Source organism: Trichosurus vulpecula, chromosome 6 (assembly GCF_011100635.1).
Source record: "Trichosurus vulpecula isolate mTriVul1 chromosome 6, mTriVul1.pri, whole genome shotgun sequence".
In the NCBI taxonomy this organism is placed as follows: domain Eukaryota; kingdom Metazoa; phylum Chordata; class Mammalia; order Diprotodontia; family Phalangeridae; genus Trichosurus; species Trichosurus vulpecula.
In genome coordinates, this window is record NC_050578.1 from 261,586,283 (window position 1) to 261,602,419 (window position 16,137).

The following is a 16,137-nucleotide window of genomic DNA, read 5'->3' on the forward strand; positions in this document are numbered from 1 at the left end:
TTAAGTCCCAAATAAATTCACATCTTCCACAGGAAACCTTTCTCAAACTGTTTCAATTCTAGTTCTTTCCTTTTTTTAATTGTTACTTTTTATGTTGCACACAACTTTTTTTCATATATTTTTGTTTGTTTGTTGTTTCTCCTACTGGATTGTAAAATCTTTGAGGACAGTTGTTGTTCAGTCATTTGTGAGGTGCGTCCAACTCTTCATGACCCTATTTTGGATTTTTCCTTGGGAAAGATAGTAAAATGTTTTTCCAAACTCTTGTTCTAGCTCATTTTATAGATGAGGAACTGTGGCAAAAGGAGTTAAGTGTACTGTTCAGGTTCACAAAGCTAGTAAGTGTCTGAGGCCCAATTTGAACTCACAAAGTTGAACCTTTCTGACCCCAGGTCTGGCCCTCCATCCACTGCACCACATAGCTGACCCCTCCCTCAGAACAGGGGCTATCTTTTGTGTCTTTCCATATCCCCATCATTTAACATAGTACCAGAAAGATTACCTCATTTTTATGTATTTTGAAATGAAAGTATTTTGAAACGAATGTTTTAATAGAGGAAATATATGAATAAAGAATCTCTGTCTCTTTTGTCTTTGTTAATCTACAGAAATACTTGAGTTACCTCAGGGAAAATTACATTTGTGTAATAAGTTCTAACTCCCAAGGAGAAGAGAAAAAAAATATCAAAGAAAAACATTGAGTACATCACACGTCATCCAAGAGCTGGCTTCAAAGCAGGCCAGGGCTAATTGATCAGGGACTTTGACTTTTGCTGAAAAATGGCGTTTGCCTATGTAGACAATTTTCTCATTCAGTAGCTCTTGGAGTCCAAAAGGCCATTCCTCTAGTTCCTGGACTGTGATAAGAATGCTGTCAACTCTCTGATTGATGTCAAGATACTCTTTTTACTCTAAATAATTATTACAGAAAAACAGCTTGGGAATAAATGTATGAAATCTCAGAGTTGCTGCCACGGCACATAAGAAATCCATCCCCTTTCCTTATGAAATTTTGAACACATAAAAGTTTATATTCCAATTTAATACCTAAACTGGAAGTAACTCATTGGAAAGTCTGTCTTGAGCCTTCTAAGAAGGAATCTTTTAAAGACTACCTTGAAATAATCCTTGTCATGCCATGGTTTTAAATATGTTCTAAGAAAACCTTACAATACTTTTCTGCTAAGCAGGTATAAATTGGGTGGTGAAAATTTCACTTGTATGATGTGGTAGGAATAATTATTCCCATCTAAGTTGTCCAATGCAGTGCTTTTCTTCCTTTCTAATATATCTCAACCTTCATCACATATAACATGATTCTGATCTCAGTATCTATGTCTTTATCTAGCTTAGACTGTGGAGAATCTTCCTTGATCTTCAGTTATAGTATATAAAGGAGAATGGAAATGTTGTCTAAATGGAAACTTCTTCATACCCAATATGCCTTAAGCATTATGGAAAGCAATGTTCCACAATATCTTTGTGGCAGAATAGGACAAAAAAAAATTATAATCCATAGATTACAGCAAATTTACACAACTTTCTCTCCACATGACCACTTTCTTGGATTGTGAGGGATCTGTTACAATGCATTATGGGAAAGGAAAAGGGAAAACTTGTGAGACTCAAGTAAATATTTGTTAATTAAGACTCAGTGTTTTCTTTGCTTGTCACTTATTCCCATCCTCATGGTCCCTTCCTTATGGTGGAGTAGGAAGAAGAATAACAGAAGTAATAAGATTCCTTTGTGAAATGATAAAAATCTTCCTTCAATTTGAGAATTTCTTCCTGCTCCCTTCCCTCCCAATTATCCTTCGCTCTTTCCAGATACTCGTATTGCTCCTTATTTCCCTTTGCCCAGGATGTCTACTTATGCATAGATCATACTGCCTTTACTCTTGCACTTTTGATGCATGCATGCTGTTCTCTTCCCCCTCTGTTTCAATAGACAGTTTACACATTAAACGGGTAACTTTGCTGCCTAAAAGATCTTTTGGAATCCTCATAATCATTATCACCCTTATTCATTTAAGTATAATTTAAAATTTGCAAAGTGATTAACATATATTGTCTCATTCAATCCTCACAACAAACTTGCGATTTTTTTAACAGATGACAAAAACAAAGCTGAAAAAAAGCTAGTGACTTAAAGTCAATAAGTCACTGAAGTAAGATGGGAATTCAGTTCTTTTTGACTCAGTTGTATATTCTACCCAGGACAATAAGCTATCTTGTAGATGAATAACGAGATAGAATTTGAAATGGAAGTTTAGCGCTCAAATATGGAGCACCACAAGTGACAGACCAAAGATATTAGACTCTACGTGGTCGTCAGTGGTAGCTACCCTTAGTGTTTCAGCACTATTCAGCATCGAACGTTGGATTTGCTACCAAGCACATATATGACTGATGGAGAAATTTAGGAAGGTTTATCAGACAGCAAGGATGAAATTGAGCTCTACACTCCTTGAATTCAAGCTTTGCATTAATGTCTCATATTCATTTAGTACTTTAAATCTTAAAATCTCTGGGGGAGGGTGCAGATGAAACTAGTCGATCTTATATGACACTGTTACATAGCCAACAAACATAGATACTGGAGAAGTATATATATAAACACATATGATATCTATATATCTATATCTATATTCTTGGTTACAGGTATAGTATTTTATTCAGATTCCATTGTTTCTTACAAAATTTATTTGAATCACTCTCGGTGTATGTCAAAAATTCTTTGTATTTCTAATTTGATTTCAATAGCAATTTCATTAGTTTGGTCATACAGTTAATAATAATACAGATTTTAAATTCATGTATGAGTTTTGATACACAGAGACTTACTAGGAGATGATTGCAATAGGACCTGTAAAGATGATAAGGAGTAACATAGGTTAGTGACCATGTGAATGAATAAGAGATCAGAAATGAATTTGGATGGTGTTGATACGAATGGAGAGAAGGGATTGTGTGGAAGAGGAGTTGTTACCATAAAAATAAATAAGGATTGCCTTAATTTATTCAATCGAGTCACTTCCCATGCACCAAGATTATATTGTGAGTTTCTTGGGGCCAGGGATTGGTTTTTTGCCCCTTTTTGCATCCCCAGAATTTAGCACCATGCCTAGAACATAGTAGGGACTTAATACATATTTACTGATGATAGAAGGAGAAGAAAAAGGAAGGGGAGGAAAAGGAAGGGGAAGAAGAAGAGGAGAAGAAAGAGGAAGAAGTAGAGGAGGGGGAGGAGGACAAGGAGAGAAGAAGAAGAGGATGAAGATGATGATGATGAAGGTAATGCACAATCAATCACAGACTTTAAATTGAGGAAATTTCTTTGAACGGTGCTAAGTTGCACAAAAATTGGCCTCATGTAGGCCAAAGAAACTTTCATGGTTCATCTATAATCTATTAATAATCAAACTAGGTAGGAGTATAATCATTCCAGAAACAAGAATAAAGGAACAAACTGGGGTGCACGAAAAAAGAGTTCTCTGCTTTTATCTTGGCTTATTTCTTCCCATTGACTTTGGTCAAAGGAAGACCTTGAGAGTTCCTAAGTTAGCTGAGGATATTCAAATATTTGCAGTACATTTGTTGGGTGGTACAGAGGTGATTGTCCTCACAGCCTTGGCAATTAATAGGTATGTGACCATCTGTAAGCCCCTGCATTATCATGAGCCAGTATCTCTGCCTGGTTCTGGTGGGGTAGCATAAAGAGGAGGCCTCCTTCATTCTATGATCCACACGTTCTTCCTTTTACCATTGCCTTTCTGTGTCCCTAATGTCATTGGTCGTTTTATGTGTGACTTGTTTCCTTTGCTATAGCTGCCCTGTACTGAAATCTACATACTTGGATTTCTGGTATTGGTCAATAGTGGATTCATCTTCATTCAGATATTTTCCCTCTTACATATCTCCTTTGGTATCATCCTGAACGCCCTGAGGATGTATAACACGGAAGGATTGTACATAGCCATTTCTACCTGCAGATCCCATGTCACAGTGTGGTCCTGCTATTTGTCCCATGCATATTTGAGTACATGCAACCTCCTTCCATTTTCTCCTTTGATGAAATGGTGCAAATATTTTACAGTATTTTGACTCCTTTGCTAAAGCTTTTGACATATACCTTCAGAAATACTAAAGTGAAAAATGCCGTGAAGGACTTGTGGTGCAGAAAAGCACTTCCCTTTGAAAAATAGTTTCAATAAGTATATGACAATAACTCTTAAAAAGATAATACCAAAATAATAACTACATGAAAAATGCTTGAGAATTTCTAACAATGAGCAAAATGCAAAATAACTCAGAGGCTTCACATGATGTCGAGGAATTTGAAGAATGTGCTAAAAGGACAAAAAGGCAATGTTGGAAGGGCTTCAGAAGAAATGTGCATTAATGCACAATTAGTGGAGCTGTGATCTGGTCAACCTTATGCAAAGCAATTCTTGACTATGCCAAGAAATAATAAAATTTTGAACCCATTGATTCTGACATCTTATTGCTAGAGAGTTATCCTAAGGAAACCAAAGATAGAATGAAAGCACATACCAAAATACTAATAGCAGAACTTTTTCAATATCAATGAATTTATAACAAAGAAGTTATTAAGCTGGACTAAGCTGTTATTAAGCACAAGTAAGTAGGGAAGAAGCAATTCTGGGTCACTGAGAATAATCCAAAGGTCAGGTATGATCCAGTAACCTCTCTGACCTATAAGGAAAATCACACTTCCATTATATCCAATAAACCTTTAATGAATTCACAGTTTGAACATGTCTAAAATACAATCTTGAGCTGGTAAAAACAGCATATTTTGAAGTCCAAAGTCAAGGATTTTCCTTCTCAAAATATTCTCATTATCTGCTCTTAATCTCATTTCTCAAAGAAAGGCATGTGTCTGTGAAAGGAGATGCAGTGAAGTTTGTAGAAGGGAAAGTCTATAACCATGAAAATAAATGAAATGCCAAGTAATCACCCCCAAAATTCAGAGTTAGTGCATTACAAACATACCCCAAAGGTCTATTTTATTGGGCCATGAATATTGGTCAGTGTGGTTTGCCCCCTGAATGATAAATCATTATAAAAATCTTCCATATTATAGTGTAAGCCAAGCTTTTCTTCCTTTCCCCCATCCCCCAGCTCCTGCAAGATCTTTAGACTTTCCTGCTTGGAATAAAAATCAGATGTTCCTCTCCAACTGACAAACCTTAAGAATGGACCTCTCAGACATTCCACTCTGGCTAATAAGCTCAAAACAAAGAGTTGAATGACAAAGGACAGGAAATTCTGGAACTGCTTCTTCAGGACCTAGCCAGTTCTCAAAAACAAAATGATTGACAAGATCTTCCCTCCCGAGGGGAGTGACTACCCCTTCTGGAGGGGAACATCCAGGACAGTTACCAGTAGGCCCTCCTTGTTCAGGAAGCTATAAAAGTCCCCGTGTGGAATGAACGAGTGGGATCTCACTCGGAGAGGAAGCTTCCTGGGATCAGTTTCCCTCTAGGGCCTTGATCGAGCTGGGCTGTGGAAACCAGGACCTCCCTCAGCTTTGAGAAGATCAAGTGCTGTAGTTCCCCTGAGAGGTGATGAATCTATGTTGTCTGTGTCTTTGTCTTTGTTGTGTTAATTGTGTTTGTTACTGTATTTCCCCTGTCTTTCAATAAAAACCATCTTCTTTTGGGAGTGTACTTTATTGCCAGCACTAATGCAAATCTGAACCTAACTTAGCTTAACTGAACAGCACCCCCTCCCCAAAAAAAGGACCTAGAGGAACTGATGATTATAAGTTCTTTGTAAATCATTACTTTGATGGGGCAGAGACTATTATCCTAAAAGCCATAATCTATGACAGTTATGTGTTAGTGGTGACAGCTCTGTACTACATGAGCTCAATATGTATATGTCTATGGTTATAGCTTCTGAGTATGGACTTGATAGGAGGATTCCAGCATTCCATGGTCCAGATATACTTCATGCCTCTTTTATCTTTCTATGACAAATGGCATCGCGGATTTTCATGTGAAACTTAGTTTGTACCTTTCGCTGGCATTAGTCTGTTTCAACGCTCACAAAATTGACCTCGTGGTGGTGGTTAACTGTATATTCACATTTTTTTTCTTCTTGCCATTCTATTAATGAACCATATCAAAATCTTTCTCTGTGTATATGCATTTTTAATATAAAAGATCAAGTTTGAACTTGGAGAAGACAATGTTACTCCTTTCTGGTATAATTTATTGACTATATGTGTGGACCTCTGCTCTCTCGGTCTCCATCTTTGTCTCTGTCTCTCTATTTCTCTCTCTGTCTCCTCTCTCTCTTTCTGTCTCTGTGTCTCCTGTCTTTGTCTCCATGTCTCTCTCTGTCTTTCTCTGTCTCTGTCTCTCTCTGCTTCTTGTATGTATCAGTCTATTTATAAGGAGCTGACCTCTGACTCCAAAAAGACCTTGATCAAATTCCTTCCTTCCTTTTTTCCTTCCTTTCTGCTTTCATTATCAACATGGCCAATATGGAAATATGTTGCCTGACCATACAGGTATAATATGTCTCAAATTACTTGTCTTCTAAAGGAAATAGGAGGGAAGGGAAGAAAGGAAGAAGGGAGAAAATTTTGAGCTCAAAATTTATGATAAATGAATGTTTAAAAGTTTTATTAAATCTGATCATAAAAATATTAAAATATTTTTTTCTCAAAAATAACCTCTGCTCTGAAGCAATCTTTCTAACCTTAAAACAAAGTTGGTTGCCTTTTCTTCTTGTTATTGGCTAATTTGTGAACAGAATAGGCAAGCATCTATTAAACAAATTCCATGCCATGCACTCTAAGAGCTGGAGATACAAATAGTAAAAGAAAAAAGTCTTTGCTTTCAAGAAGTCCAGATCCCAAGTAGGAGACACAATAAGTCAAGGATGGTTCTCTTTCATGGTAGATATAAAGCCCATGTTGTAGTTAGGGTCTGGAATACAAATAAGCAGGGAAGATAACCAGTCACTCGGGATGATGGGACGATTTGACAATGTCAATGGATGCAAATTGGTAACTGTTTAGAAAAGGGGAGTGAGCCCAAGGGTCAGAGTGGACTGGATCTCTGGGTTATCTCAGGCAGAACAGGGAATGGGGTGAGAGAGGTCAACATCCTAATGAGAATAGGCATCCAGAATCAGGTGGAAGCTGGACAATAGGGATTGGTGGGAGGAAGTGACAATTTTCTGGCTTCCAATGATGGAGGCTAGCAGTGGAGCTGGCAGTAGGGATGTCCTTTGGAGAGGCAGAGCTTCACATAGTTATCTTCTCTTCTATCAAATAATCCCTGCAACACATTCAGGTAAATTCAGAGGTATGCTGAAAAAAAAAAACAAATTGAATGTGCATTTGTGGATATGTATGTGTGTGCATGTCTGTGTGATTGTGTGTGTGTGAATTGGTAGGTGTGTGGTGGTGTGGGTGTGTGCTGGGGCATGTGGGATTATTATATAGAGAGGGCACAAAGAGATTATTATCAAGAAGAATGGATTATTTAATTTTGCTGCATATCTAGGATTTCATTGGTGTCAGCAACTCTTTGCTATATAAATTCCAAATGATAAATCAACAAGCATTTATTACCCACTATGTGAATGGAAATTGACAACTGTCTGTGATCCAATCGTAGGGAGCTGACAAGGGATGCTGAGCAATCATTACTTTTCCCATGGTCAGATGGCTAGTGTGTTAGAGGCGAGCCTTCAACCCAGGTCTTCTTGACATCAACGTTAGCCTTCTAGTCACTATGTATTTTTAAAGGAATAGTGGATTTAAAGTTCATGAGTACCTTAAAGATTAAATAGTCCTTCTCACTTATTTGAAAAGGGAGGTGACTGTAGACCTGAGAGGATAAACCACTTGTTCAAGGTCATGCTTGGAGTGACACAGCTTGGATTTAAACCTATGTCCTCTGACTCTTAAACCCAGTTCCGGTTGCATTGCATTATAGCTCTCTCCTCATTCAATAGCAACTTATATACACATGATAGATTATTTCATGAGGAGAAACTACCTCAGAAGGGTTGGAAATCTTAGTCATTCACATTTTAGTTTGAACTATGTGATTGCCATTCTGTTTGGAATTTAGCTAAAATTAAACATGCAAGAAAAATCAGACATGATTTTTAAAATATCATTCCTTATGGGTGAGGTAATAACTATGACTTGCCTTCACTGTTCAGGGGCAAATTCCTCATCAGCTATCTTTGCCTTAAAATCTATGAGGGGGAAACTGTGGAGAGCACAATTACCAACATTTTCTTCAAAGAGAAACATTTGTAAACTAGTTTTAAAAGAGAAAAAATACATATTTTTTTCTCATTAGTGTTTCGAAAGCAGGACTTTTTTTGACTTTTCATAAGCACTACTTAGTTCAGTTTCTAACACACAGCCTAGCACATAAAATTTATTGACTGGATCTGTTCTGATGAAACTATGAATACATGAAAGGATTTAGGAAGCCTTTCTGGACAAAGCATATAATCTCATAGATAATAGCAGTCATGAGGTGGATACTCCCTGCCAGAGAGGGGAGAAAAATGTCACTGAAGGCCCAATTTGTCTTCTTCATGATTTGACCCAGGTAAAGCCAACTCTTGCACAAACTAAAGGTGGAAACCCTCAATTAATTACATCTTGTTGCAGGTGATGTCCCTCATTTCCTTGGAGGCTTAAAGTTCATTCCCCAAGTTCCCGAACTTTGATGCAATTACTATAAATGCTTGATTGACTGGAAGTAACACATTTAGCCCTAAATATAGGTTTGGATAAGGAGATTGGGGAGAGAAAAGAATGGAGCCCCAGAGCTGTCGCTACCTGCATTGCAAAAAACCTTTAGTTCCTGGAGAAAGATGTGATAAGGAAAACAGTCTCAATTCTTTTCCTGTCAAGGATAAGAATCTTTTGTAGCATCTCTTATGGAAGGGAGCCTTAGGACAATGACTGAGCAGTGATCCCAGGATGAAGAGAGCTGTTTTGGGTCTCTATATTGGAACAGGCTGGAGCTGAGGCTGAGGGAGAGCTTGTGACACCTCTACTAGCAGCTAAGATCTGGCAGATGGCATCCCGGAAAGGATATTTTTCTGCTCAAGTGGCTGTGTAAGTTTTCAACATTTTTTGTGTGTTTCTCTACTCCCCCCTCCACTAGTAGTGTCAATAATGTTCCTGATAGCATAAATATGTGTGTATCTGGCTTCTTGGCCAACAAAGTCCGTGCAAACACTTCCAGGATCTGGGTCAGAATTCCATCTGTGAACTTGGGGAAGTTTTGCCAGAATTGTAACTATTGTCTAGCTGTCAAGACAAGGAGGGAAGCATGAGTTATTATTTCTCTTATTATCTGTAATCATATTTCAGGATCAGTTGTGCAGAAATATTGCTGGGATAAGCTTCTGTTGTGTTATAATTCTCTTTTGTTCAGTGTTCTCCCAACCATTGCACAGGTGGATAAAAAACTGACTTTTATGTAGTTAAGTAAATAAAGATATGAGATCATCCTCCACGCTATTAGTAATATTTATATTGCCAAGTGCCTATAAGCATATCATGCATATTGTCAAATCCATAGGAAAAATGTAATGATGAGGAATAGATGGCTTGTAGATATAGTTCACACAAGAATGGAAATCATATCTTTGTGAAGCAGTTATTTAATCTGAGTCTCCACAGGCATGATGATTTTCACAGCTCTCTAGACTTGTTTCAAAAACTGAAGGAGCTGGAGAGAGATTCATTAATTTTTATGAACTCTGGATTGGTTATTCTCCCTGTGTACCTTTCTTGTCACTTTTTAGCTCTTGGTGATGGTTCTGGGACAGGGGAGGAATTACAAGTTGTAATCTCCAAATAGCTATTTGGGGGGGGGGGGAAGTCCCTTTTATTATATTTTAGCCTCAGGGTACCTAATTTGGATATAAGGAGTTATAGGAAGCTCAAAATATTCCTCTATAGAGTCATGAAAATCATGCTTTTTCATCAGTTTCTTTTTCCTTTCCCCCATGACTTGAAGTATCCTCTCTTCCCACAATGTTCATCATTTGCCTACTTGGACCTCTATATTGGTACTATATTCCACTTAGCCACTCTTTCTTCCTGGTTATGTGGTTTCAGAGGTTAATTTAACCCTGGGAAAAAATGCCTGCCTGCAGTAATTATCTCTAAAAAGAGAGAAGTGGGAGATAGGATGGAAAGGAAGGAAAGAGTCTATAATATAATACCAAAATGTATTATTTCATACATAATGGGAAGTCATTGAAGCATGAGAAGTTGAGAGATGGCAGAAGCAATGATATAGAACTTTTATAAGTTACCACCGAAAGACCTTATCTACTAGTTTTCTCAATGACTCTTTGCTGACTTGTCAAATAAGTCTAATAAATTCCTGTGCGAGGATAAAACCCCATTACCTCTGTCACTCTGCCTTTGCCTGCCTCTTTGTCATTTTGTCTTTCTGTCTTTGTGTATGTATCCTTCTAACTCCTTTGGCTATTACAATATAGTAGGTAGGTGTATGTGTATATTTATATGTATATGTACATATATATATATATACATATATAGACATATATAGTATATGTATGTCTATATGTGTATATTTTATTTTTGCATCGTAGTGATGAGGTATCATCATTCCTATTTCATGTACATATTGGGGGAATTGAGGCATAACTAGGGTAAGTAACTTGTCTAGCTCCTCAAATAAATTAGCTGATTCAAGAATGCCTGAGTACTTCCGCAGATTAAAGCTATTTCATCTGTATCACAGAGCCTTAGAAAAGATAGAGTCCCTGGTAATCTCCAACTTCATGTTTCAGAGGAAGACTTCAGTAAGAAAGGCAGAGGTTCTTTGCAAAAACAATCTCTGCCTCTTACATCCCAAAACAAGCTCATGTATATTTCAGTTTTAATAATTCTGTGCCCCTAGTAGACTTTCAATTAATATTTGATGTTTCACAGACAACCAGAGAAGGGAAGGTTTTATCTATCCAATATCACAGAATCCCAGAAAATTAAAAAAAAAAGTAAAATACATAGGGAAGAAAAATCAAATTATATTTTTCATTTTTTTATTTATTAGAAGAGCTAGAATACTTCTACTCATTTCCCTTTAAAATGAAAGCAAGGAATATCATATTTTAGTTAATGTATATTATACAAAAAAGAATATGCAAAATCATATTTTGTGGAGAGAAAGGAGAGGATGACAGAAAAATTGGGCACGTATGTATGCGTCTCCATGTCTCTGTATCTGTGTCTCTGTCTCTGCCTGTTTCTCTGTCTCTCTTCTCTCTCCATAAACATGTGTATGGTATATGTATATATGTGAATATATACACATATGTGTATATATATATATATGTATACATGCATATGTGTGTATGTGAATGTGTATGAATGAAGGGAGATAGGAAGAGGAACCACCCTGAAAATGGGTGAGGAGAAGAAAGAGAGAAAAGGGAACAGATGGATGGACACCGAAAGATAAGGAAAAAAAAGGATGATCAGATGGTTCAGGCATTTGCTTTTTCCTGTGACCATGTACAGCTCCCAGCTAAATTCACAGGTTCACAAATTTAAAGCTGGAAAGGAGGCTTGAAATCATCTAGTGAACCTTCCTCAGCTGCAGATGGGGAAACCGAAGCTCAGAAACACTGAGGAATCTATACCAGATCACAGGCATGTCACTTTCAAAAGTCATGCCCCCTAATCAGGCCTCCACCCCTCTTTTTTCAGACTGGATCGCTATTGACAAAAAAAGGCATCTCTAAGTGGAACAGACTTTGATATTTCCTAGACTGAAAAAGAACTAAGTAAAACATCTTCTAGTAGCTGGCCAATTTCCTGGGGAAGACTGTGACTGGGATATTTGGAGGTAGTAAAAACTGACCAGACAAACTATCCATTACTTTATGCATGTTTCCTATTTCTCTACCTCCTTATATACCCACCCCTACCCTTAAGTACCTCAAAGTAGCTCCACTAGCTCAGGAGAAAGGAGTGAGGACCTAGGACTGAAGTAGCTGCCTGATCTTTGACCCTTGGGTCAAAAATACCTAAGCTCCAAATTAAAAGGAAAATACACTCTAAACAAAATTTTCACTTGAAAACCATACCTGTCTGTTATCCTTCCTCCCTCACTTGTTTCATAGTTCGAGCTCTCTGCTTCCTCGCCCTTCAATTTGTATTCCCTTTTCCCCACATTCTTCTATTTAGAACACTCCTCTGTCTCCATCCCGTCTCCTCGTTTTCCTTTCTATTCTGGCTTTCTCCCTCCCTCCCTCCTTTCCTTCCTTCCTTCCTTCCTTCCTTCCTTCCTTCCTTCCTTCCTTCCTTCCTCCCTCCCTCCCTCCCTCCATTCCTCCCTCCCTCCCTCCATTCCTCCCTCTCTACCTCCCTTCCTTTGTTCCATCCTTCATTTCCTTCCTCTCCTGAATTCAAAATATAGCACCATTGGAATATTAATCCCTGAGAAGTTTTTCACTCAATCTTTTTTTTGAGGAAAGTTTGACTTCACACTTTTAAAAATAAGAATGAGATGATCAAGTATTAATGATATCTGTTCTTTTAGGTGGCATCACAGTAATGTGATTAAATACGATTATAAATGTGGAGAGCTGCATGTTGCCTTTGAAGTCTATTTGCTGAACTACAAATTCTTTCTGAGGAAATGGAGGCACACAGAGAATAGCGAACTTGCCTAAAATCAACTGCATAGTAAATGACAGCACTAAAATCTGAGGCCACATTTTCAGTCAAACTTCAGAGTAAAACTTTTCTGGGGGAGAATTCATGTTATAAATGCCAGTTTGTTTTCCTTTTTTATATACAGATGTGTAATTTCAGCCATATAGAGTACTTCAGTTTAGAAGTACCTTATAATTACATATGTGAGTGAATCATTTTAGTTTCAGGTGGTGCTGAGAGGTTAAGTGACTTTCCCCTGGTCACACTGCTACAGTATATCAGAATTCAGACTTAAACTCTGATCTTGCTGACTCTAAGACTTGACCCTCTATTGACTAAGCCACCTACCCTGGGTCTCAGGACATACATATCAGCATATCCGGAGAAGGTGAAAATCCATTATGAGGGCAAACATTCATCATTGTTAGCGTGCACACACACAGTCATATTTTACTGGTAGTTCTGAATATTAAATAATGCTAAATATTGTCAGGCAGCTAGGTGAAACAGTAGAATACTGGATTTGGAGTTGGAAAATCTGAGTTCAAATCTTGTCTAGGACATTTATTAGCTGTATGACCTTGGGTCATTTTGTCCTTTCAATACCAATCAGATAGATCAGCTCAGTGAGATGCCCACTTCTATATTCTGTCCCTAGCAAGAGTCAGAATTAGAAGAAATAAGGCACCTCTGTACATTTATGTTCATGCAAGCATGTATGAAATGTTATCATTATAAATTCATATAAACATAAAAGTATCTTGATTATTAGAACAAACTTAAAACCTTGGCCACCAAATACTTGGAATTCAGAATATAGAACATAATAAGCTATGGTTGTCTTCTTTTTTGGAACCCAAACCCACTGAGATGCTGCAGAATATAGATAAATATAGTAATACAGATGTTAACATCAAGGAACAATTTCTTTCTGTGTTATTTTCCATATCCTCCCATAGCCATACATTTCCATAGTTATTCTTATATTTCGAATACAGTCCATCTTAACTTCTGCCACAATGAATCCTTATATACTTTGTGGTAAAAACCTCCCAGGTGTTAGTGTGTTTACCTCTTAAAATGATTGATATTATCTTGTTTATATTTTGCATTTATTTAATCAAGAGCACGTTAGATTTCCTGTCCATAATGTAAGCTTTGTTAGGCCAAGGATATCTTCTACAATACCTTGAATATTTTTCTTTTAATTAGTATCTGTGATTTCAGCAGTGTAGTCAAATAACAGCACAAAAACTAATTTAAGCAATGTATATTAACAACTTGCTTATAAGTTCATAAGATAATAGTATTATACATTTAGAAATTTCAGGGAGGAATCAAATGAGTAGACTAAGGCACAGAAAACTAAATTTAATGGCCTAATCTTAATAAAAGTAGTAAGGGATATAGGTAGTACTTGAACCCAGTACCTCTGACTCCAAATATAATGTTCCTTCTCCAATACCATGCCATTTGTAGAATTGTTTAGTGAAACAAGAGCTTGGGTGCTTGGATCATGGTTCCATATACAGGACCTGAACATATTTCTTCCTTAGCCCAAGGCCATTGTTCTCTCTCCACTATGAAACACTGCTTATTACCTTACAATTAAAAATGTCTTGCATATCTTTGTTCAGTTGAATACTTTGTCATGATGCTTCTCTTTGAACTTTGTCTTTTAGGAAATTCTCATTATGATCCTTCCTATATCCATGGAAATCATGAAAACACAGAGCAATGTGACTGAATTTGTCCTCCTTGGGCTGACACAGGACCCAGAAAGACGAAAAATTGTATTTGGTGTTTTCTTGATTTTCTACCTTGCCACTATTTTGGGAAACCTGCTCATTGTTGTGACCATCAAGACAAGCCCTACACTTGGATCCCCTATGTACTACTTTCTGTCCTATTTATCTTTTGCAGATGCCTGCTTCTCTACCACTACAGCCCCCAAACTCATTGTAGATAGTGTCTCCAAGAATCAGACCATCTCTTTCAATGAGTGTATTACCCAGGTATTTGCAGCCCATTTTTTTGGCTGCATGGAGATTTTCCTCCTCGTCCTCATGGCCTATGACCGCTATGTGGCCATCTGTAAACCTCTGCGCTATTCAACAATCATAAGTCGTAGGGTCTGTGGCATATTGGTGTGCTTGGCCTGGGTAGGCTCCTGTATCCACTCCACAGCTCAAATCTTCCTTGCCTTAAGTTTGCCCTTTTGTGGTCCTAATTTGATTGACCACTACTTCTGTGATTTGCAACCATTGTTGAGACTGGCCTGTGCAGACACATATGTGGTAAATCTCCTTATTATCTCTAATAGTGGAGTTATATGTATGGTAAGCTTTGTATTACTAATCATCTCCTATATAGTTATCCTATATTCCCTCAGAAATCAGAGTTCAGAAGGGAAGCTCAAAGCCTTGTCTACTTGTAGCTCCCACATCATTGTGGTCATTATCTTCTTTGTACCCTGCATATTCATATATACTCGACCCCCAACCACTTTCCCTGTGGACAAGTTGGTGTCTGTATTTTACACAATTGGTACTCCATTACTCAACCCTTTGATATATACTCTGAGGAACAAGGAAGTAAAAGATGCCATGAGGAAGGTATGGAGGAGAGTTACAGGATCATAGATGAGTGGCCACCTAGCAAACAGTAAATGAAAGGCTATATTCAGCTCTTTTTAGAGATAAAGGTTTTGGGTCCACTTTGGCTGGGCATGCTTGAGGATAACTTTGATATTTATGGAGACATATACAACTTAACCTCAGTGACTTTGTATCCAAATCTACTTGGAAGTTAAAAGACTGGATTTGCCAGGCTTGACCTTTATGCCAGGGTCAGTCAGGTAAGGATATGAGATACTATGAGAAAAAAAAAATTGGATATTTAAGTCCACCCTGGCTGGCTCTGTCTCCCTTCGTCTCTCTGTCTCTCTTTGTCTCTATGTCTCTGTCTGTCTCTGTCTCTCTCTCTTTTCACTCACTCTCTCTCCCTCCCTACCTCTTTACCTCCCTCCCTCCCTCCACTGTTGATGAAACCTATGATGGAAAATATCAATTCCCATGGCTGTGGTGTTGGGTGATGACAATTTCCTCTCATTTTACAAGTTTCCTTAGGTAATCCTTGAGTTACCTGATTGTTGATAAAGCATTTTTTCTGACTCTTAGAAGTCAGTATTTGTTATGTAAATAGAGATTACTCTCTCATCTCAAGTAAGGTGAGTTTGTGTTCTTCAAAGATGAAAGGTACAGGACATCATACTGTCCGCCAAAACAAAGTATCAAGCAAACAAACAAAACCAAAATAAGCATAAAACATAAAAAAGAAAAAAAATCTGTTGTGTAAGAGTTCAGGGTGTGTTTCTTGTGCATATGTCTACCTTTGTACCAACCAAATAGTTTTTGATATTTCAA

The 16,137-nt window shown here is 37.6% G+C and overlaps 1 protein-coding gene across 1 annotated transcript; it reads left to right on the forward strand.

Annotated features, from left to right (window-relative positions):
* Positions 1–14,424: 14,424 nt before the first annotated feature.
* Positions 14,425–15,354, forward strand: LOC118853768 (olfactory receptor 4C11-like). Its single transcript, XM_036763969.1, has one exon. It carries the CDS (start codon positions 14,425–14,427, stop codon positions 15,352–15,354), a length of 930 nt encoding a protein of 309 aa, XP_036619864.1.
* The last annotated feature ends 783 nt before the right edge of the window (positions 15,355–16,137 follow it).